Source organism: Macaca fascicularis, chromosome 13 (genome assembly GCF_037993035.2).
Source record: "Macaca fascicularis isolate 582-1 chromosome 13, T2T-MFA8v1.1".
In the NCBI taxonomy this organism is placed as follows: Eukaryota; Metazoa; Chordata; class Mammalia; order Primates; family Cercopithecidae; genus Macaca; species Macaca fascicularis.
This window is the reverse complement of record NC_088387.1, coordinates 92,474,737-92,499,515: the sequence shown is the minus strand read 5'-3', so window position 1 is coordinate 92,499,515 and position 24,779 is coordinate 92,474,737. Positions and strand designations below refer to the sequence as shown.

General features: G+C 42.8%; 1 protein-coding gene across 3 annotated transcripts in view; it reads right to left on the bottom strand.

Annotated features, from left to right (window-relative positions):
- ALK (ALK receptor tyrosine kinase) overlaps positions 1 to 24,779 on the bottom strand; it is a 979,633-nt gene that overhangs the window by 530,468 nt on the left and 424,386 nt on the right. For all 3 annotated transcript variants that reach the window (XR_012422518.1, XM_065527229.2, XM_005576218.5), the window contains one exon: positions 3,166 to 3,285. Coding sequence is in view for 2 of the 3 variants with exons in the window: in XM_005576218.5 (XP_005576275.3) it covers positions 3,166 to 3,285 (120 nt within the window). In the remaining variant the exon portion in view is untranslated. The remainder of the gene's footprint in view (positions 1 to 3,165; positions 3,286 to 24,779) is intronic.

Genomic DNA, 24,779 nt, shown 5'->3' with positions numbered 1-24,779 from the left:
CAGATAATTACAGACTGGGGGTGAGTAAATCTTATTAGCCTCTTTCCACCTCGTCTCTTCTCATAAAACACTGGAAAGAAGAAAGCCATTCCAATTCAGAACTGGACCGCTCACCCCAGAGAGGCCTAGCCCAGTGGTCATCAGGACACCTGCAATCAGGTTGTTGATGCTCACTGTCATTCCCCCACCCTGACGTCCCCCCACCAGAACACAGGTGAAGACAGCCAGCCAAGCGTGGAGTTCCACGATGGACTTGCAGGGACTTGGTGACTTCTCACTGTCTGAAGAACGATCCCTTCAGGCAGCAATTTTCCAGTCAAATTTCTCAGCCCAAGTTTGAGGCCTTAAAATTAATGAAGTTGTTAACATTTCTTAAAATGTCTTTCACGGCAGTTGAAAGGTATGGATTTATCACCCGACTCGGCTGGCCTCTTTGATTCATAGACTTGTAGGCTGAGCCCTGACCAACATCCTTAAGGGGACCAGACTCTTGGCGTTAGCTCTGCCTTTAGCTTGTTCTACAGTGGGTCTTGGGGCAAGTCCTTAACATCTGTGCTCTGAGGTCAGCCCACTGGGGACACTTGGGCTTAGTTGTTTATGGAATGATTTCTCTGGTCTATGAGCACTGAAAGGGCAGGGCCAACCCTTACCTGTCTTTATATTTGCATCACTTCCCACATCAGGCACAGGGCCAAGCACACAGAGATGATGATGGTGGTGGTAATGTCTTCATAAGTCTCAGCTGAATTAAATATGGCAGAAAGATGTAAAGCCTCTGAAATGTCCACCATGATCGGTTAAGGGACCACCAATGCAGAATAAGCTCCTCCTTCCCCATACATCAACAGCAACAATGGTGATGACTTGGGTACTCTGACCCAGAACTTGGGCAGTAACTGCCAATGGTTTGGGTCCTCTCCTCTGCCAAGAACGGAAATCATGAGGATTCCAGGCCATGAGGAGAGTTTGAAAAAGATCTTGAAAAACCTCCAGATTGATTCCTTTGCCCTAAGGTGGCATGGCATTTCACCCTCATTTTACAGATAAGGAGGATGAAGCTCAGGGAGCACCAAATGGGTTTATCAGGGCCAAGTCGTGGGTTGGAGGCAGCTTAATAAGCTTTCATGGTTTTCTTCTTTTGACCTGCAACCTCTTACAAGATGCTCCACAGGGAACAAACATGTTGCCCTCTGCAGAACGCAGGGGGTAGATCTGTCTTTTTTGGGCCTTCCGCATTTTATAAAAATTGTTCTCCTGTAGAGATACTGAATGACTTTGGGAGCAAACTCAAAAATATTACCTGAAGACCAGTTGTATTGCAAATCTGGTTACAAAGCATTAACAATGCAAAGATCCAGATTTCAATTATTTATAGATACCTGCCCTTATCATAAGATGACACTGAGTGTCTGGCTTAAATAAAATCAGGAAGTAATTCTTATCTGGAATCTCCTGACGACCACTGATCTTTCTCTCCTGCAAGGGCTGCTTAAGAGTCACAGGAAACATGCCAGCACAGAAGATAATTCTAAACTGCCCTAGGGTTTTTGATGGAATTTTTTTTTTTTTTTTTGGTTAAAATATGGTACAGAAAGGTACAGTTAATATGAACCAAGAGCATTATAGATGAGAGGACAGCAGGCTTTGGACTGGAAGCTTTTCTATAGTGAGTGGAACATCTCTGTTAGGTACATTTGAAATAGCTTAGGCCGAGGGTATAGACTGCATGGAGGAATAAGTAAATATGCCCAGAAGGGAATCTAGAACTCAGTGCTACACTAGGTTTATAAATACTTAATTGAATCAGGCCCGATGAATGAGTTTCATCTCTGGAGGCCTTTTGCATTCATTCATCATAAATATGAGGCTGGTGCAAAAGTAATTGTGGTTTTGCCATTGAAAGGAGTGGCAAAAGCCACAATTACTTTTGCACCAATCTAATAAGTCTTTATGCATATCTTCCATGTGATAGAATAAAGTGGAAAGCAAAGCTTAGTGCCTGTCCTTATGGGGTTCACCCTGGAGGAGTTCAAGAGAATTAAAATGTTCATTTGGAAATGCTTCTTCTCTCCTCTAAATCTCCTCACTGCGGAGACCCAGCTACTATGAACTGTTTGAATGAGCACAGAGAAGGAGGAATCTTATACCATGTAAAGCAGCCTCCCGAGGGCTCCTAGGACAGGACCTAGCAGGCTGTGTAGGTGGCACCTGGGAGAAAAAATGAAAGTAGGGAAAGAACTCTGGCTTGGTAGCTGGAGACGCCACTCTGTGTGATCTTATTAAACTTAGTTTCTGCATCTGTAAAAATGTAATTGGACCTGGTCTCTTTATGTCAGATGCTGTTGCAGAATCAAATGAACTGAAAAAATATCAAAGAACATGTTTGGGAAACTTTAAGAAGCCTCCCAACTGTAAGGGGCCCTGGAAGACCTGTGTCGCTCATAATAATAATCCCCTCTTAAGAGATTGTGATTGTTGACTGGGCGCAGTGGTTCACTCCTGTAATCCCAGCACTTTGGAAGGCTGAGGCCGGCAGATCATGAGGTCAGGAGATCGAGATCATCCTGGATAACACAGTCAAACCCCGCCTCTACTAAAAATACAAAGACAAAAAAATCAGCTAGGCATGGTGGCAGGAGCCTGTAGTCCCAGCTACTCAGGAGGCTAAGGCAAGAGAATGGTGTGAACCTGGGATGCGGAGCTTGCAGTGAGCAGAGCTTGCGCCACTGCACTCCACCCTGGGTGACAGAGCAATACTCCATCTCAAAAAAAAAAAAAAAAAGAGAGAGAGAGAGTGATTGTTAGAAACACTGTGGGTTAGAACCAGAAAGTAAGCCACAGTCAAGATGCAAATAAGCATCTCCTCCAATGATTGATAAGGGGATGGCTGGAATACTATATACCATAAAGGCTAAGCGGGAGGGATATGGGAGCAACAAAACCCTTGGCTCCCATGAGGATACAGAGCGCAGCTGGAATGGCCTGGCTGGAATGCTCCAGTGGGTTGAGTATCACTGGGAGACAGAGGGCTCAGAAAGACTTCTTTTGTATATTGGGAACTGAGGGAATCCCCTGGAGCACTATGAATCCCAAACTGAAACTCACAGAGTCCTTATTACGAGATGGTGATGGTGCATCACAAGTAACTGTTAAACATATACTTACCATATCGGCTGCGATGAGACAGGAAAGGGAAGGAGTCTTTCATTATCCAGGTGAGATTCCATGTAAAATAATCCGGAGAAGGAGAAGGTATGTTTGTTGGTGACTCCAAGGAGCTATGACCTGGACATAAAAACAAAGAAAACACTGATCCATGTGCTTGGGGTGTGTCTTTTAGCTGTCACTCAGTATCAGTCAAAAAGGAAGTTTATGAGGGGCTTTCATGATATCCATTGGAAAGATGAGGGGAAAAAATGAGCCACTAGTAGACTGAGTTGACCTCAGGACCCTGATGTACATTTTCTACCAAGGGCAGACAGATCTAAGAGGTCTGAATGTTCTGACCAAGGCCACGCTGAGGAGCTCTGGGAGATGAACTAGAAGCCGGGGCACTTAATGGCTTGGTCTAAGAGTTCTATCCAAAGTCTATTCTGTCTATAATAATTTGTGCAGCTTTATAGAGAACTCCAGTTCATCTCATCCAGATAATGCCTCCATCCCTACTTTATGTTCAGACTTGTAACTTCATCTCATGTTGTTTGCTTAGGTTATTGCCTTATCAATGAGAGGGTTGAAATCGCACTCTGAAGTGATGAGTTCTTAACAATTATGTTATTTTCAGGGTTGTGGGGGAAGCTAGGTGACTGGAGTTTTCTGAAAGCCAAGAGGCCAGAAAGCCAAAAGGATTAATGCTTCTGATTTGCATGAGAGAGAGAAGGCTTGAAAGAAAAGCAGCAGAGAAGCATTACTCCTGTCCTTAGCAGCACCTCAAGTGGATTTTGTGTGGTGAAAAGTCATTACAATATATCTACAAATCAAATGATCACACACTGCCTGCTCTAACACAGTGCTTCCCAGAAAATCCCAAGCTCAATCACTATTTGCTAATGTTTTATGGCAGACAAAGCCTTTTTTTTTTTGTTAAAGAAGGAAGGATTTGAGAATTAGTTCTTTTTCGTAGATAGATGTGTCGCAAGACTGAGTGCAGGGAGGAGGGAAGGAAGGAAAGTAGCATTTCTTCTGTAGCTTCCCCGGTATATGCGCCATGCTGGAATCTTTACCTACATAATGTCACATGATATTCACCATGGCTCTCTGAGATAGAAATGATCATCTGCATTTTACAGATGAATCAACTGAGATGCAGAGAGGCAAGTGATGGAAGCAGGAACTGAGCCCAGGTTTGCCTCAGATCAACAGGCCATGTTCTATGGAGAATGGGCTGATCTGCTACTCTGGTGGTAACCGTTAACCCACTTAGAGGAAGTCTGTGAAGAAGAAAAGGAGAAGAAGAGAAAGAAGAACAGGCAGGCAGCAGGAGTAGCGGAGGCATTTTCCCGGTCTGCCTGCTCTGCAGTTTCTTCCACATCACCCCCTGCACCAGCTCCGGCAGGTTCTGGTCTCCTACTTCTAACTCCCTTTTAGTATCAGCCCCACTTCACACACTTGAAGGAAATCTGTGGCCTGGGTACCCATGGCAGTCTCTTGTTTCCAGACCCCTCCACTATTTTACCTGCAGGGGCTACCCTTAGGTGATGCTGATTAACGGTCCTTGTGCCCTGCAGCTGGGACAGGATGGGCATTCCACGGTCTCCTTCCTAAAAAACATTTTAATCGCTGCTTTCCATAGATCTGAGTTGGACGTGTTGGCTCCTGGGTATCTAGGAAAGAATTTTGGCTTTTCTCTTATATTTGGTCTATAGAGATTAGAACGAAATTGATTGGGGCCAGGTACATCTTGCTGCAGTATTTCTGCAAAACAGCTCAGAGGAAAGGCACTGAAAGGGGTGAGAGCCTGTGCTCGGAGTGCAGAGAGAAGCCATCTCATTTCACCTGCACATCAGCTCTGCTTCACAGACAGGCAATGGGCCTCAGAGAAGTGAATGCAAAGCCACATAGGGTTATTTTGGGTGGGGTTAGTTTATTAGTCTTTTAAAAAATTAGTATATATTGAGCACATATGAACCAGATATGATGCTGAGTGCTTTAAATGTGTGATTTTGTTTGCTTCTTACAGTAACCTTGTGAATAAGTTTATTTGTCCACATTTTGCAGCTGAGGAAATTGAGGCATAAAGAGGTTAGTTACCTTGACTACAGCCACACAGCCAGCAGGAGACAGGAAATCAGGGTCAAAAGATTAGATCAACTGACACTGAAGTCCAAGCTCCTTTCACTGCTCTGCACAGGCCACAGACTGGTGCAGGGTGGCCCTCAGCTCTCCACAGGGCCTGGTAGGGCCCCCACGGCACAATGGTTGAGGTGGAAGGTCACCACTGAGCATGCTTCAGAACAGGGCAAGTGGGAAGGGTCTGGGAAGATTCGGACAATCAACTCCCTGCAGTGACTCCCATGTGAATAAAAATTCACTTAGACTCTAGGTCTGAGTTATCAGCTAATCTCAAATTTTAAGTAGCTTTGAAATGACAGGAAGACTAAGCCTAGGTTATACTTCCCTGTTTCTAAGTGATGCCATTTTTCTGAACCATTCAGTTTGGGAATGATAGTAACTTCTTCTTGGATGTGAAGAACCAAGCAGGTGGGGCTAGACTTCAGGAAGCACTTATGAATCTGTGAATGGGCACAGAATGGCAGGTAACTTTAATATGAATGAGGGCCAGATAATATATTCAGGGGTTTAAAAAAAAAAACTTTCAAAAGGAAGGGCTCTGAGGGCTAGGTCATGACCCAGCAAGGTAATATGGACATCACTGCAGGTCATCCCTTCAGAGGCCTTTTATATCACAAAACACAATAACTTGCCAGGCATCCACAGGGTTGAATACTGCAGGGTTGGAAAAAAGCGTAAATTCTTATCTTGCCCTTACAGGAACTCCTAGAATTTCTTCCTGCCAGTGGGCTCACAGGGTCCCTAAACTTACCCCCCAGAGTAGGGAGGGCAAGTGATAAGCCGGATGAGGCTAGGGAGCTAATGTGGGGGTCAGCTAAAAGGCCAAGACTCCCCACCTGAAAAGTCAAGGATCAAGGAAAGCAAAGCCCACATGAAGGCAGTTGTTTGCTCAAATCAGAAGCATTGGAACAGAAATGAGTGCTAGTCAAAGTTCATAGAATACACATCAATGTAGAACATAACAAACAAAATATTTCTGCATTTAACAAGTGCAGGGTCAAGAGACTGTCTGTTCCCATCACGCTCTTTACCCGTGCCCTTCCCAACCACTGCAGGGAAGGATTTTCTAGCAGAAAGAGAAGCCAAGCCATCAGAAGCAATCCATTTAAGCTAAAGAAAGCCTTGTGTTTTCAGGGTTCCACTCTGAAAATATGAGGATCCAAAGTGAAATGGGCCTCAATGCAGACGTATGGGTGAAAGTATGAATGCAGACCAACGGGCTCAAGTAGAGTGACTCTTGGACCTTGGGAGATGAAGTGTAGAGGAGAAAGGAGTGGGGAAATAGGAGTAGGAGCTTCTAGGTGCCCAAGTGAGGCAGACAAGCGAAGGCCTGAAGAGAAATGAGGAAGAAATGCACCTGGATTGGGGGCATTATTGATTCGCTGGCGATACAATTGTTGTTGTTTTTCTGATGATTTCTTAAGCCCTTTCTAGGCACTGCAGGGTATCAAGGCAGAGTGAAAACCTCAAGCTCTTGATACGCAGCATTTTTCCCTGTGCATCATCCCCCTAATATCCTTAGCTTCAGCTCCAGGGCTCAACTCTATCATAATTCCATTGCACACAATCTCAACTTCTTTGCCTCTTTCTTTACAATTATCCTGGAGCAGGTAGATGCGGTAGTGGGAGAAGAGGGGTAGAGGAACACACAACAGTGCTGATGGGCCTCATTTTAAATTCATCACCAGAAACCTCAAGACCCTCAGGATGGCCCAGGAATCCCACTGCCTTCCCTAACTCAGTTCACTCTATTTCCAATACAACTAGTTGAAACTTCCTCTTAAGTTCTCAAACCTCCAATTCCCCATATGCTTCCACATTGTCAGCAAATGAATTTGTTTCTTAGCTTGTTGAGAAAAGAGAAGCAATCTACCCACTCACAGGTATCAGTGCCTTCTCTTCTGTTGTAAAGGATAACAGTCTACACTCTTAAATAGCACCAGCCTCTTCACTTAGGTGCTAGTCTCGTCTCTTCTCAAGGGATCTGCTATTACAATGGTCCTGTATCAACAATTTTCCCTCTCTGCCAAGTCCGTCACACAAACATGCACCATCTTATAAAGAAAGAAAAAGCTTCTTTGACTGCCACACTCTTCTCCAGTCATTGTCCCTTTACTCTGCTCTTCTTTACAGCTAAATCTATTAAAGAATTTGTCTTTGCTCCTGTCTCCTCCAACAAAATCTAGATTGGCTTCACTACTCCAGGTCAAGGTCAACAACCGTAGGCTGCAAATACATTGAACAACTCTCGGTCTTTGTTTTACTAGACCCCTCAGAAGCATTTGTCCCTGCAATCACTCCCTGCTTCTTGGATTTCTTACATCCTGGTCACCATGTAGCCTTTGGTTGCCTCCTGCTTCAGTGGGAAGATCCTCTTTATTCTTCTTTGCCAGATCTTCCTCATTTTCCAAACTGTAGAGGAGGAAACTTCTCCTTTTCCAGCAGCACTTGCTTAGGAATTGTCATGGCTGAGTATTGTATTTTATCCCAGTGGTTCTAACCAGCTGATGATCAATGATCATGAATTTCAAGTGACTGTGGGACACCAGACCCTTCCTGTACCTAACTGAAGACTCTTTGCTGACCAATGAAGGGAACTTGTTTACCCACACTCACACAAGCCTATGCATTCATTCATTCTCTTCAGTTCAAATAACCGATTTTTAACTCCAAATAACCAGGACAACATTGTAGCCCTCTTTGTAAGGCTTTTAAAACTCTGACTTTTCTTACTTGGAAAACCATGCAGTGAATTTCTCTTTGCCTGACATGTAAGTAAGCTTGTCTTAAAAAAAAAAAAAAAAAAAAAAAAGTCTGTGGAATCTTTATTTTATTACTTGACAATTGTTAAAAGTTGGAGAACTTGGGCATTTTCTGCATCTAAACTTTCTCTCAAAGTGATCTCACCCAGTTTCGTAGCTCTAAATATCATCCACATACTACTGTTACCAAATTTGTGTCTTCAGCCCAATCTCTCCCCTGAACAACAGAATACACATCCAACTGCCTGTTCAAAATCTCCACTTTATTGCCTGATAAGCATCTGAAACTTATCATGAGCAAGCCAAAAACTTGACCGCCCTTCCCCTAAACCCCAGGCGTTCCCCATTTCAGAAAGTGTTACCAATACTCACTGGGTTGCTCGGGCCAAAAACCAATAAGGAATCCTTAACTTCTTCCTTTTATTCACACCCCACATCAATTCATCGCAAATCTTGATGGCTCTACTTGAATTTTACCCCTTCTCATCTTTTCCCTCCTCACCTCTCTCCATTATTGCTATGAGCTCCCAGAGGGGTCGCCTTCAGTCTGTTCTCTATGTGGCAGTTAGATTGACACTGCAGCCCCTGAAATAGCTTTCAAATTTCTTGCCATAGCGTAGCCCGTAAAGGCCCCACAGGATCTGGCTCCTGATTCTGTCTCTAACCTCATTTGCAACCATTTTCCCTCATTGCTGGAGCTCAGTCCCACAGGTCTTCTTGCTCTTCCCCAAACTCGCCAAGCACATTCTCACCCCAGGGCCTTTGCACTGGGAGTTCTCTCAGCCGAGGAAGCTCCTCCTATTCAGAGGTACATGGCCACTCCCTCTCTCTGTCCAGGTCCCTGTCCATAGGTCACCTCCCCAGAAAGAACTTCCCTGGTCATCCTGTTGACAGACAACTCATTGTAAGCCACTCCCATCCCTTTGCCCTATTTCTTACACATATATGTGTTCTGTATATTGGTTTATTCATTGTGTACCTCCTGCACTAGTCACTGCTATGTCTCCATGCCTGGCACACAGCAGGCACTCAATAAATATTTGTCAAATAAATGAAACCAGAGCCCTGGAGAAAGGTATTATCTCTGGCACTTATTAGCTGTTAACTTCAGGATAAGCACACACTCTACCAAACCTCAATTTTCTGAAAATGATGATGAGAATAAGAGTGGGCATTCTCTAAAGATTCTCAGGGTTTTGTAAGGGTCAGATGAGACAATGTGTGCATGACATAGTCTTTCAATATCAGTCATGCCATCCTTATAATTGTATATTCCTATCTCTGTTTTAGAATCCACAATGAGGGGGAGTCTTGGTCCCTTTCCTATATTTGGATCATCTTGTGTCAATAATTACAATATCCAGAAATCAAAAGTGCTCCCAGAGAGCTGCTTCTCTATTATTCACTAATCATTAACTTTGCCAACTGTACATGATCTCGACTACCCAAATTGCAGCCAATTGGCACTGTGTATTTCCAATCTTTATTTTTATATGTCTCACTGCATGTCTATCTATTCCTAAGCCAATGTACATAATATATCATACTTGTGTCAGTATAAATAATAAAGAGCTATGCATGTGTGATGGTTATTTACATGAATGCCCCAGGCTCACTAGCAAGCATGTTTTACAAACCTACATCAATAAAATGTAACAAATGCTTCCATTCTAAACACTCTTTGGAACAGTTCCTACCTTGCCTGTAGACGCTTTACTTATTTATTTTCCTCCCAACAATAAAACAATCAGTGACAGTCTGCTTGTTTTTTCCCCCTTATTTGAAAACACACTTAATAATGCATTCTTTTACAATGATTTTGTGTCACACAAAGCAAAGCTTATTGTGGCCAAATAAATAGCGGTCTGGATGTCAAATCAGGCACAGCTCTCAGAGAATATAGGGCAGGCCTCTTTTGGGGACTGGCAGTCCAGGGGAAATGGTTTGGGTATTCACTAGGCTGAGCGTGCACCTGTTCAGCCAAAGAAACCTCAGTAAATTTACATGACTCCTAGAGTTAGCGGTGGTGGGCGATGTTGTTAATTTAGTCTGAAAAACAGAGATGTGATTTCAGAGGAAAGAGAGAGTTTGCAGATGCACCATTTGTCCTAAACATATTGCCCTCCCCATACCTTCTCTAGGCCTGGAAAATGAGCGGGTTGAACTCACTGGTTGCTAAGGTCCTCTCTGGTTCATACGTATTCGGTTCTCTACGGTTTGCTTTCACATTTTCTTCCAGCTGGCTCATTCAGAAGGGAGCTATTAGTGTCAAGGGTGGAATTTGGATGGAATTAAACAGCTCCCACTCCGCCTCACCTTTCTCTAAGCCCCATCCCATCCTGCCAGAGATGTTTGTGCTCTTTCTTGGTAGCTCAAGTATTGAAGCAAAAATTATACTCCTATAATATTCTCTTATACTGTCAAAAGTTAGAGTTTCAGCATGCATTTCCTGCCTCCCCAAGAGGACCCATGTATAATTTCTGTGCTCATTCAATGGTGAACAACCTCTGCCAGCCAGCGAAAGCATGTACCCCTTCCCAAGGCACAACAGTGAGGAATGTTAATAAAGGAAATTGTTATCCTGGTCCCTGCCCTTAGGGACTTGGTTACCTGCAGGGTATCCTACACCAAAAAAAAAGAATCACAAAGAGGTTGCTCCAGAAATGACTAAAGCATATAAATTTGGAGCCCAAACACTCTGGCCACTGTTTGCCTTTTCAACCTTATTTCCCATTCAGAATCCTTCCTTTCACATTCTATCCCATTACACCTTAGTCTCCAAACTTACGCCCAAGCTAATCTCTGCTTAGAACATACTTCTCCACCCCCTGCTTTCCTAAATCCTACTCCTTCTTAAAGAGCCACTTCAAATCCCTCCTCCTCAAGGTCCCCGTCTTTCCTGAGCTGGACACCAAAGCAGTTGAGTTGGGATTCGGGTTGTGTCAGAACAAAACTTGAACTTGGGCCCTGACCTCCTTCACCACTTAGGATAGTGGTGTTGAGGCCATTCAACAAACATGTTAATGATGATGGATTGTAATTGTATATTAATTTCACTCACGCAACTTAAGCTTCAGGTCTGTTGTTTAGGTTGATTTCTTTTCTTTTTTGGCTCATTGATTTAGAAAAAAATAGGAAAAGCATTTCACAGAGGCTGTTTTTGGTTTGGTATCACGTAGGACATGCTTTGCAGGGGCAGGGGCAGATCAAGGCATGGACTTATTTCATCAGTTGAGATACCACGTCTATGCAGGTACCAGTGACTCATAATTCAAGGCCAAAGTCCAATAACAAAGGCCATGTGACAGCTGATGCCTCCTCTTCAGAATCTGTATCTCTCAGAATTTGATAGTACCAAGTCACTGCATTTTTACCTTTCCAGAGACGATTTCAGCATCCCAAGCAAGCAGCTCCTGACTCACCCACAATGTCTCCTTTGGCCCTGAACCCCTGCTGCAGGTGTGCTTGGTCACTGGCCCTACCTACTAGCCAAGGTGGACTCACACTGGCTTTTGGTAGCTGTGGAAGACTAATGGGCATTTTTATTTTACTAATCCAAGACAGCAATATAGAGGATATCACTCTCCAGATGGCCTGATTCTTAACACACCCGCACCCCCTACCCCTGTAAGACTTGAGTGCTTCCATTAGCAGGGCAACATGACTATCTGTTTGGGTCCATTTCTGTGGTTTGCTTGTACTCTACTCTTTATGAAATTTACTCCACTGTGATCTTAAGCCTATTTTCTCCCCCCACAATATGTTGACTGGAATAATAATCAAAAGGAAGGCTTTGAACTGCCACCAGGTCTTTCATCTTGTGATCTCAGAGAGCTTTACCAAGCACTAAATAATTAATGTACTGAAAGCGACACAAAGACACAAAGACAGGGCAGCCTGGAAAACCAAGTCCATGAACAAAAGACCTTTTTCTTTTGGAGTGAGAGAGTCCTGGTAGGGATAATCACCCACCAGCAGGCCTAGGAGTCTCCAGACATGTTGGACAAGAGGCTATGAACTATCCAAGAGCAACTGGCTCTTCTCTTGACCTGATGTGTCAAGTTAGGAAGTAACGCTTGCCAGGATGACTCCTGAAATCATGCAGTGAGTGCCCTGGGCATAGTGTGACCCACTTTCACAGGAAGAGGGAGCTCCAGTGTGGAAGAGTGGATTGTAACTGTGTACACATTCACCACAACTTAGGGCTCCCTAATGCCTTTCAGAGGCATCCACTTTTGTGATCCTTACAACGACCTTGGTAGTTAACCTCTTTTACAGATGAAAAGATTGAGGCTCAGAAAGCACAAATGCCCAAGGTCACATTGCCAGTGAGTACTAGGATAGGATGTATGACTGCAGACCTCTGATGTGTGGACCAGCTAGGAATGCCACTCTACAGTACAAACCCCTTGCAGGTGATGATTCTGCTGGAGAACAGGGGTTGGGAATTAAATACAGCAGAAAGAAACTGACCAGGTCACAGATGCTTGCTGCATTCTCCTAACTGAGGACAATAGATCTCTTTGGGTCAACCAGGAAGTCGAACTAGAAACACACACCTTCCATCAGGGCAGCTGGCTCTGCGGGGCCTCAGGCTCAGCCACGACTGTTTCCATGGCAACCACCACAAGGCCTGATGCCTGGATCCTTGAAACTGGTCCTTGGCTTGTCCAAGGGAAGATGCTTAGGGTGAGGGGAGAAAGAGGGACAAAACACTTTCTCCTAACTTCCAGACCTTTCAATCCCTATTTGTCACCCCTGTCCTTTCAGGATAAAGAGTCTATCCCCTAAGAAGCCCCAGTTCCAGATGCCACTTAGTCAGCGCAAAGGCCCCTCACCATGACTGAACTCATTTCCAGAGATAGGCTGATGTGCTAGAGAACTGTGTTCTAGGGTACAACAGTGTTACTGCGTGACCTTGGGTAAGCTGCTTACCCTTTTTCAAGCTTTGTTTCTCTGCATATAATACAGAACTCATCATGCTTTCCCAGCCAACTTTCGGGATGCTCAGAGAATTAATGAGACAGTATCTACAAAGCCTCAGGCTCTTTTGAAGAAAGGTACACTAGAAATCCTTGTGCTTTTACTAACGGGTGTTGGCATGATGCCATATTTTAAATCACTCTTCACCTGTGAAGAGTTTACTAAAATAAACTCAGCTTGTATTAAAATAGATAGGCCAACAGTCTGATTGGCTTCATCCTACTCTGGCACTGCATCACCTTTGTTGCTTCCATTCATCTTGCACTGTTAACAACGGTCATCAATGCTACCCTTGACCTCATGCAGAGACTCAGAGTGGGAGAGCTGGGAGGGGCTGTGAAGGCTATTTATCTATGTCTTCCTATCACACATGTGAGGAAGCTGAAACACTGGAAGGAACGATGCTTCACCTAACGTCATCTCGTTAGTGAAAAAATCACAAAATCTGATCTTCTGTGCCCGCATTCTATGCCTCACCCCCCACAGGAGAAGGTAGCAAAGAAAGGAGGAGGGAGAAGAAATAGGGAGACATATTTTTGTTCTTTAAACCTTTAAGCTGCAATACTCTGGGATGTCTAAAAAAAAAAAAAAAAAAAAACTCACTAAGAAAGAAACCAATACTTCATGTGTGCCTATTACACATGGTGCCTGGCACCATACTGGGGGCTTTACAATCATTGCCCCACAAATCCCACAATTTTCTGAGTGGGGATTATTATTCCCATTTTCAAATGCAGGAACTGAGGCTCAGAGAGGTTGAGTAACTTGTGCAAGGTTCTGGAGCCAAAAGGGATGGAGCTAAGATTAATTCATTAATTCCATTCATACTTACTGAGTATCTCCTATGTGCCAAGCTCTGCCCTTGGCAGTTGGGCTGCGTTAGTGAGCAGAACCCCACACTACCCTCTTAGAGCTTCCAGGCTGAGCAGCTTAGAGCATGGAAGGCAGCAGACAGCTGTCCAACAACCTGTCAAGTCCTTTTGACATCTTGATTGTTGTTATCCATTGTGAAGGATATAGACACACCCCTATGAGAACACATGATGAGGGATCTGACTTCACTGTGAGAGCCAGGGGAAGATCACCTGAGAAGCTGATGCTTGAGCTGAGGCCGTTAACCAGAGGAGTAGAGTTAACTAGTTAAAGGGAGTGGGGTAGGGTGGGAGGCTGGAGAGGGCAGGGGTCTATTCAAACTCGAGTCTCTCTCAGAATGGAGCACTGGCTCCTTATTTGCCAGCAAGAAAGGTGAGGCATTACAGAGGAACCTTGATGTATGGCCCAATCACACTGCCACTGTCCAGCAAAGAACCCCTTGCAGATGACATTGATTGCAATCGAGAACAAGGACAGGGAATTAAACACAGCAGGAGTGACCAGATCATAGATGCCTGCTGCCTTCTCCTGACTAAGGATGAGAGATCCCTCCAGATCAACCTAGAAGGCCATCTAAAACTGCTACCTAAAATGGTTCTGCCCTGTAACGAGACTGACCTGACTTGCCAGGGACCCTCCTGCCTTTTCTCGGATGCTTAGTCTGCTGGCCAACTTTCCTGCAGAGAAGGAGCCTGAAATCCAGCCACTAAACCTCAGCCTCCCCTTTGCTCTGAAACCTGAATTACCTTCTGGAAAAGTGAAGGGTTGAAACCGCCTCAGGAACTATTCCTGCAGCCGTCTGGGTCACTGATAAGCCCTGGCTGACACTCCCTGCCCTCTCCCATGGCCGGGGCCAGCAAGGTCAGAGTCTCTCTATTTTGCTTTAAAAATGAGGTGAAGAGAGGCAAAGAGGGAGGGGAGAGCAGGGAGAGAGAGAAAAGAAGAGGGAGGAAGGAGAAGGAAGAGATGGCAAGGAGACGCCTATTAAGGAATGGAGTTGCAACAAAAAAGGGAAGAAACGTAGAGGGGGAAAGAGAAATCATCTGATATTTTTCACTATCTGGAAGTTACTGAGAGAAAGTTATTCAAAGTACCACTGTAAAAAGGCCATAAAACACCTTGGGGAAAACATGAAAGTCACGCTGCCACCATACAGACGAGCACCCTGGAATTAGCTGCCAGAGCGATGTCTAAAAAGAGGAGATTCAATGGCCCACATTGCAGCCTCCTCCCCACTCCCTCCCGGCTCCCACCCCCTCCAAATCGCCTGGCTCTGAAGGCAGAGGCAGTAATTTGGAGCTAGCAAGTGTGAAGGAATGTTGAAGCTGTTATTTGCCTTCATGCAGCACATCTTGAGTGCATCTTTTAGAATGTAATTTAAAATACACTTTCGGTTTTACTATAGAAAATCTGAAAAAAAATCAAGAAGGTCTAAAGGAGAAAATAAATATCACCCGTACCTCCAGCATCCAGAGAAGCCAGCGTTAACATTTTATGGTATATTGGTTTGTGACTTGGTTTTCACTCACTTAACAAGACAGCACTTGGCTGAGAAGTAGATCGAGGAGAAGGGAAGGAGAGAGTTCCACTGCACCCCTGAGATTTTTCTGCAGGGCAGAGAGGGTAAGTCGTCCTTTTAAACCACCAAAGCAGCTTACACCCTGGCACACACATGCTGAAATCGTGGCAATTAGGGATCCCCTCACCCCTGGGCCAGGACCTGCCACTAAATGTAGCACAGGCTCTGAGAAAGCAAAGGCTGTCCTTAGGAAGGGCAGACCTGTGGGGATTTGGGAGCCACTGGGATGTGAGTGCAGGATAGACCAGGAGGAGTCAGATACACTAGTGTGTATCCTCAGCACAGGTAGACAGAGGGGTAAGCAGATTCTGCTCTGGTAGGCGCCTTGCAAAAGTCATAAGAAGCAAAGACTATGTATAATTACAGTGTTATATGTGCTTGAACCTAAAAGTAGGTACAGTACATTGATTTTATGACTTGGAAAGGCTGAAAAAAAAAGTGGAATTCCACCTCATTTTCAAAGGAACAGCCAATGAAAGTAAACTAGAGATAGAGGGATAGAGTTCTATCTCTGTGGCCAATGACACACCCCACAAATATATGGGCTCCCAAAGCCCTTTCATTTGAGCCTTTGATCCTCATAACAGTTTAATAAGATAAGAAAAACAAATCCCAACTTACACAGGAGGAAAGCAAAAAATCAGAGAGGCTAAACCAGCGCTTCCTCACCTTTTTTCATATCTTGATACACACAGAAAATAATATTTGTATGATCCACTGGAGTAAACAGTTAAGGCTGCTTGCAGTGAAAGGCAATTGGCCCGAGGGCTTCTGCCACTCCTGGTCTGACCTAGCCTCTCAGTGTGCTGACAGGCTCCATAGGTCAGTATCTCTGCACACCTGTTGGCCAGCACACATGGGACCACAGCTCACTGCTGGACAAGGAAGCTCTGGGTCAGGAGATGCGGCCACAATCACACAGTGAGAAGAGCAGGATGCACTGTCACCCTGCATCTTGCCCCAGGGACATTTCTACACGGCAACAGAGATGTTGGCCTCAGAAAGTTCCTGGTGCTTGTCACTAACACTGTGTCATCACTCAAACAAAGCAGGTGACATGGGTGAATAGGGGCTTTGAAGGTTGATCTGAGAGTGCCTCAGAAAGTTTCCTTAAGGCATTTGTAACGGTCAAGAGGCTCCCCTAAAGAAAAGGGGTAAAACTTGGTTCCTTTCTCTACTCTGGGAGATTCAGAAAATAATTTCACAGATGGTTATTGAATGGCCAAAAAGTAATGATTACAAATGACTGAGTTAAACTGCTATGCGTAGCCTCATCTGTCATCATACGAGTGTCTTATCAGACGTCCCATCAGGATTAGGAGCTCATCATGACTGGTGACATTTGCTGGCCAATATGGCTTGGCTCCTTCCATGTCCCCTTCAATCATGGTGGCAGGAGAAGTCTTCCAAGGTTTGAGCATAAACTCTGAGAAATTGCTTTTGGCAATGACTCCAGGAGTGACTTTCAAGATAATGGACTCTTTTGCTGCAAGTGGCACTCTATCTCCCCAAGACTTCCTGGGTCTTACTGTCACTGGAGATTCTGGGCAGCATCACGACATGAGGAGCTGCTAGCAACAGGTATAACAGAAACTAAACCTTCTGGGCTGCTGAATTAATGATTTTATTAGATACAGGTAGGTCACATCCAGGCAGCACTTACACAACATGAAACCTCTGGATAGAAAATGAAAATATTTCCTCAAATCTTCTAATGGCCCAAGAGAAGCAATCAGGACTAAACATTAAAGATATTCGGAGCAGGTGAATGAACCATGGGCTAACTGGATAATACTACATCTATCTCTTATAATTGTGCACCGAGAGCGCCCCTGACCTCTTGGGAGGTTCTGTCAGTGACCTGTAAAGGTGTTGTAGGAAGGCGAGGTCAATTCCCTGTTAATTTCTCACACTCAGCAATGGAAGGGAAGAGAGGAGAGGCCTCACTTTGCCCTGGGCCTTGCACACTGGGTAAACCCTGGTCATTTGTACGGCATGCATCCAGAGACTTCTGGAATCCTCATCTTCAAGAATATTGCTGTAACGTATCATTACCTCCATAAAATGCATTGCTACAATAGGGAGAAAACAATAAATCATTCACTAAGTGACTTATAACCAAACCCAGCCTCATAGCATGAGATTTTTCAAATTCTTATCTCAGCAAAATGACAATTTATTACATATTATGTAATTTGGGGTCGCTTGCAAATAGTAGAAAGTGTGACTATTAAATCTGCCACTACCAAGAAATTGCTGTAGTCAGAACATGAGAGAGAAATAAAACAAGATGCAAAAGTGACTTTTCCACCTACCCTGTGGTCCCAGACTCTGAAATGGGCAGGGGGAGCCAAGAACTATTGTCACAAACACCAGAAGTTCCAGCCATGGCTACCTCACTGTCCACACTTGTGGACTGTGCAGTTTTCCTCCCTGAAGTAAGTAGCAGTTGTATCTATACCAGGTTTAACTCACCCTTGGGGTGAAAAGACTTGAGGAAGACGTGTTTGTTGGCTGACTGTTAGGGAGTGTCGTGGACTGAATGTTTATGGTTCCCCCAAAATTCACATGTGGAAACCCACTCCCCAATGTGATGGTATTAGGAGGTGAGGCCTTTGAGAGGTCAGGCTTTTGGCAGAGCTCTGATAAATGGGATTGTGCCCGTAGAAAAGAGGCCCAAAGAGAACCCTCACCCATTCCACCATGTGAGGACACAGCAAGAAGGCACTGTTCGTGAATCAGGGAACAGGCCCTCACCAGATATTCAATCTGCTGGCACCTTGATCTTGCACTTCCCAATCTCTAGGACTGTGAACAATAAACTTCTATTGTTTTTAAGCTACCTAGTCTATAGGGTTTTCTTCAAAGCAGCCTGAATAGACTAAGGGAGACCCCCAAGATAAAGACTTAGAGTTCCTGACCTTCATGAATTGATGTAAGTGGAGTGAATATAAGACCAACAGAGAGAAGCACTAGAATATGAAGCAGCCTTCCAGGGGGTTGGAAAGAGGCTAGGAAGTAAGCAGAAGGAAATCCACTCAGAGCAAATAGGTAACATGACACCCAAGAGGAAGATACACAATTGGCTGGTGGGGAACTCTCCCTGAAAGCGGGCACTGAAGAGTAACCCAGCCATTCTCCCTGGAAGTCATACAGGAAGTATAGCAGGATCAGGATCTGCCGGTATCACCCAGCAGAACGAAATGGCAGCCAGGTCTTCGTACAGTTTTGAAATGTCCTTGTTTAACAGAGATCTGTGGCAAGAGATATGGAAATTATAAAAGGACTGCAAACTAGATTAAGGGAAAAGGAGGCCAGATGGAGAATCCCAGATGGTACCATGTTGTCTTGGAATCGAGATCATGGGCTTAGATGTCAGGCTGGCCTGAACTTAACTCACAGTTCCAACACCTACTAGCACCTACGTGACCTCAGGCAAACTATTTAACTTCTTCAGCCTTCGCTTTCCTGTTATGTAACATGAGAATAATAATAGAAGCAACCTTACGTGCTTGCCTTGAAGATGCCATGAGAGAGTGCTTATGAAGCACTTAGCACAATGCCTGGCTAGAGTAAGTGTTCAGTCAATGTGATTTATATTATTATTATAGAAAATGAAATGCTGGGCAAAATGTGTGCCCAGCCATTGAGAGTTCTGAGTTTTAAAACTTCAGGGAAGAGTCATGTGATGCCTACGAGGGAAACATACACTTTGTAGGCAGGAGGGGAGGATCTGCAATCCAGACACACCCACGAGGATCCGGCAGGTTTTCAGGGCTGTGCAGGCAGCAACAGGAGGGGTTGGAAGGGCTGTCTTGAAAAAAAGAGGCAATGGGAGCTTGGACTTGCTGAGCCTGTGGCCTGTAGATCCTGGCAGACCACTGATCAACATCAGAGGGGCCAACAGTAGATGGCCTGAACTGGGAGTTGCTTGTAATACTTACAAAAGCTGTCAGTCTGGGAGCCAGCAAAGCATACATCAGTTTCCCAAGGTGAGAACTGAGGCATGGAAAAACAAGTTAGGGGCCCAATGAGAGGACTTGGAGAATAAGCAGCAGGACAGGGCAGAGATCCAGCACTGGGCCCAGGACTCAGCCTCCTTCTAGCCATTTGCCCAAGATTCATTGACTTGGCAATTGTGCAATCTGTGCTGTTTATATTCATTATCCCTCAACCATATTCAAGTCCCAAGAAAAGGTGCTGCAGACCGTCTCCATCCCCATCTGCTCTGAGTAATCATGGAGATTTCATGTTGTCCTAAAGAGAAGAGACTGGCTAATGTTTTCAGATTTTTTTTTAACATGAAAAAAAGATAAAGTTCGGGGACTACAGACCTATAAGTTTAACAGTGCTCTTGGACAAAACTCTAAAATAGTCATTAATCAGATGGCATGGAAGCCTTTAGAAATATACATTGACCAGAGGGAGACGAAACTAGTTCAGTTGGAATAAGACATGGTCAGGTTAAAGATAATATTTTTACTAACAAATGAGCAACTTCTTCCTCCGTGCTCAAAAAGAAAAATAATTACAAAACAAAAACACCTGTAAAAATAAATATAGCTCCTGATCTCTTTTTCTCTCTCTTTCTGAAACACACATAAACACACACACAAATATCCAAATATCAATGGCCAATAAATACTTGAAAAAAAACTCTAACGGTAATCAAAGAAAATAAAATTAAAATACTGGAATACTACTTTTCACTTATTGAATTAGAAAATATTTAAAATCACTTTAATAATTTAAATAAATTTAATAGATATTTTAGTAATTTAAATACAATTTAAAATACATTTTAAAATAATCATGCTCAGTACTGCTGAGGGCAATGAGATAATCTTATACATTCCTGGTAGAAGTATGAATTGTAAATTTAATGTTTTTAAAATAATAATGTAATAATGACTAACAATGAGTATGTGTAAATTACTATGCACACGGATCATTTTATTTTTTTATTACAACAACCCTATGAAAAAGGTACTGGTATTCTCATTTTGCACATAAAGAAATTAAAAGGGTAAGAGTTTCACATGTCCCAGAGATTCTGATTCTCACATGTCATCTAGGGGTTGCGGGGAGAATGGAAATGGGTAAGGAGAGGACGAGACAAGAGAAAGCCCTACAGGGTGTTCTGATTTGGATATACCATTCCCCTGTTTAGAATAAGAACAATGCACTATCTTGTAGACAGGGACAGATAACTAATTTAGGCAATATTTAAGAGTGTTCATACTTTTGACTTTGATTCTCTCCTAAGAAAATATTGAAAAGTTATGAAAGTGTTCGTGAACAATCACAGCCTTCAGTGATTTTATAATAATAAATGCTATCTTAGTTGGAAACAACTTAAATATCTAGCAATAGGTTAAATTATTTAGAAAATAATAGTAATAGTAGTAGTAATAATAATTGTTATTACACACTTATCATGTACCAGGTGCTAGTTTAAGCTTTATTTGAATTATCTCATATATTCTTTATCGATATGGTTTGACTGTGTCCCCACCAAAATCTCATCTTGAATTGTAGTTCCCATAATCTCCACACGTCATGGGAGGGGCCCAGTGGGAGGTAATTGAATCATGGGGCAGTTACCCCCATGCTGCTGTTCTCATGATAGCAAATGAGTTCTCATGAGATCTGATGGTTTTATAAGGAGCTCTTCCCCCTTTGCTCAGCACCTCTTTCTCCTGCTGCCATGTGAATAAGGACATATTTGCTTCCCCTTCTGCCATGATTGTAAATTTCCTGAGCCCTCCTCAGCCATGCAGAACTGTGAGTCAATTAAACTTCTTTCCTTTATGAATTACCCAGTCTGGAGCAGTTCTTTATAGCAGTGTGAGAATGAACGAATACACTTACAAAAATCTTGTAAGTTACAGATTATAATTATCCCTATTTTGCATATAATAAAACTGAGCCATCGAAAAGTAACTTGCTCAAGACCCCAAGCCAGCCCATGACAGCATCAGAATTAGAGCCCAGGAAGTCTTACACCAGAGCTTTTACTATTAATGATCAAACTCTATATATGTAGTTCATTTCCATTATGGAATATGACAGAGCCATTAGAGATAATGTTTTCAAAGGGTTTTTGATAACAGGGAAATATTTACATTATACGCTTGGAAAATTACATATATAGTATGATCTAACTATGTGAAAAATATACAAAGAAAATGCCTGGAAGGAAATACAACAATTAACAGTAATTGCCTTTGAATGGTCTGGTTATGAGTCATTTATTTTCTTCTTTATACTTTTCTGAAGTTTTCTAATGGACTAAAATAACCATGTGTCATTTTTTTTTTAAATCCAGGGTGGAAATAAAGCAAGTCATGTTCATGCCAAATTACCCTTATTTCCATTTTGACAGTGCATTTAAAAATTTGACAAAGTAACTTATATTTCCGTATAAGTTAAAAAATGGAAACAAGGGAACAAGTTTAATAAAAATAATGCTGAGATTTATTTATTAATGAAGCAATGTTTCCTGTAGTAAGTAAATAAAAGAGGACCAAGATTAAGGCTTACACACTCTTGATTTTCTACTCCCGTTACTCCAGTATCTAGCAGAGTGCCTTATGTAGTGTTGACTTTTGGCAAATATTTATAGAATGAGTGATTTTATCTTGCTGAACACTTTTAAAAAATCAATGACAAGACATAGAAAAAATGCTTATTGAATTTGTAGCGATAACTGATATCACAGAAAATAGAGTCAACATTTGTAATGATCTAAGCCATACACAGGATGAAATTTAATACTTGTTAAAATTTATGTATCAGAAATCTTAAAATATTTTTTATTAATTGAATTGCTAATTTTGACTGTCCCAGGGAAGTAACAGAGAATAGGTGCAAATATTTAGACCCAGTGACGTTCCTTGTTCCAGTACTTGGTAACACCTAAAGATTACAAAGAATTAGATGTTTAACAGTATGTGATAGATTGCATATACTTTGGGCATCCTTAAAATAAAATCTTATCCAGTAGAAGCATTTTGTAGAAATTTATGTGTTGATGTAGAAGGATTTTTTACAAATATATTAACTTTAAAAGGCAGGTCATAAAACAGTATAAACAATGTGATCTAATGTTGTGAAAATATATAGGTGCTAGCTAGAGATAAATGCACGAAACATAGATTGGGAGGCTATACATGAAAATCTTAGGGGTAGATATCTTTGTATGATTTAATTATAGATAGCTTAGTTATATTTGTATTTTTTCATTATGCTTTGATGAATGTGAATTACTTTTGAAAAACAAATGTAAAACTATTCTCTATACAACTATAGAATGTGTTCTGGAAAACTGCAGTTGGTGCTGACTTTACAACATTTCATATATATTTAAAAAATGGGTCTGGATGTATGATTGCCCCAAGCTCTGTATAGCTAGCAGTGCAGCATGGCAGCTAAGAAGATGTTGATTACAATCTTAAGTGACACCACGAGAAGCAAAATCTCTTGGCTATGGGCAGCAGTGACTCCTCTGGGCTCCACAGTGGGCAAAGCACAGTGATAACTTTGCATTCATTTCTTGCATTGTTTTAGAAAAGAACTGAAAAACTAGGGAATCCAGAATACAACAAGCAGGTGGTAGGTATCTGCCATGAACATGGCTTGCCCAGAAAAGGAGAGTCTACTGGGAAGCGTTACCTCCACCATCCTTGCCAATCTGATGTCTGTTTTCTTTTACATAATCCTCCCTGAGCCTCCACCACTAGGACACATTTTGGGATGGTTCCTCAGAATAACACATGTGCCTGCGTGGAGAGTGGAAAATGGTTTGAGTAGTAGTAGAAGTTAGACCTTGGAAGAATAGTCAGGCCATGATGAGGATAGCTGAGCCAAGGCGAGAGGGAGAACAACAGGCACGCGAGAGAGCTAGAGCAAAAATGTAAGCCTGGTGGGCCTAATTTGGGCCTTGAAACCCAGATCCTGGTATGAGAGGAGTGAAAAAGGGTAGAGATCAGCAGCAACAGCAAGCTAGAAAGATGGCTTTGGCAGTAGCTTTCATGTGCCTCAGGTCAGGGAGATCATGTTATATTATACTCATTCAATTATTCATCAAATACTACCTGAGCCCTTGCTCTGTTCTTGCACTGTAACTAGGTGCTGCACCTAGTTACACAAAACTGAGCATCACACCAAATAGTCCCAGCTCCCCTGGACCTTGGAGTCCATATCAATGGAAAGAGAAGGACCAAATGGACACTTGAAAAGTAAGCAACATATTATAAATTTGTGTGCTCTTTTTGCAGAAGAATCACACTCATGTTGTATGTATCATTACTTTTTATCATAAAATAGCCTTCCACATTTATGTCTCGATAGCATAATTTAGCTTATGAGCCCACTGGGAAAATTCTGTAACTTATGTGGCCATCTACTACTTTGTGGTCATTCAGAACTACTGGGTGGTGATAACACAGCCCATGAATCTATCTCTGGTCATATTTAGAGGAGATTACCCAGGTTTTTAGGACCAAGAGAAATATGAGACATGTTTTGAATATGTGGATCTTAGGGTTTTTCAATGTGGGAAAAGACAGTCAAATGAAAAAGTGAAATTTCAAACAAGGACTCTTGAAGGGAGACTTGTTTACCTTCTACAGAGACTGAATCAATTAAAGAGTGGCCTCAACTTAAAGCTGAAGCATGATAGGAACACCATGGCATGAACCATTTGCTCTACTTGGTGATTTAAAATTTTATGCTTAGAGTTTCATGAAACTCAGAATGAAACCATAGTCAGAACATGCAAGGATATTTGCTATTGACAATCCAAAGCCAAAAATAGCAAAACAATAATTTCTAGGATATCTGATTTCAAAGATGTGCAGAAAAGGGAGAAAAAAACATTATTATACTGGCCAGGCACGGTGGTTCATGCCTGTAATCCCAGTGCTTTGAGAAGCCAGAGTAGGAGGATCACTTGAGACCAGGAGTTCAAGACCAGTCTGGGCAACATAGTGAGACCTTGTCTCTTCAAAAAAATCTTTAAAAATAGCCAGGCATAGTGGCACACATCTGTAGTTCTAGATTCTCAGGAGGCTGAAGCAGGGAGATCATTTGAGCCCAGGAGTTTGAGGCTGCAGTGAGATATGATCATGCCACTGTACTACAGCCTAGGCAAGAGGGCAAGACAGTCTCTCTTTTAAAAAAAAAAAAAGAACATAGACCGGGCGCCAGTGGCTCACACCTGTAATCCCAGCACTTTGGGAGCCCGAGGCAGGTGGATCACAAGGCCAAGAAATCGAGACCATCCTGGC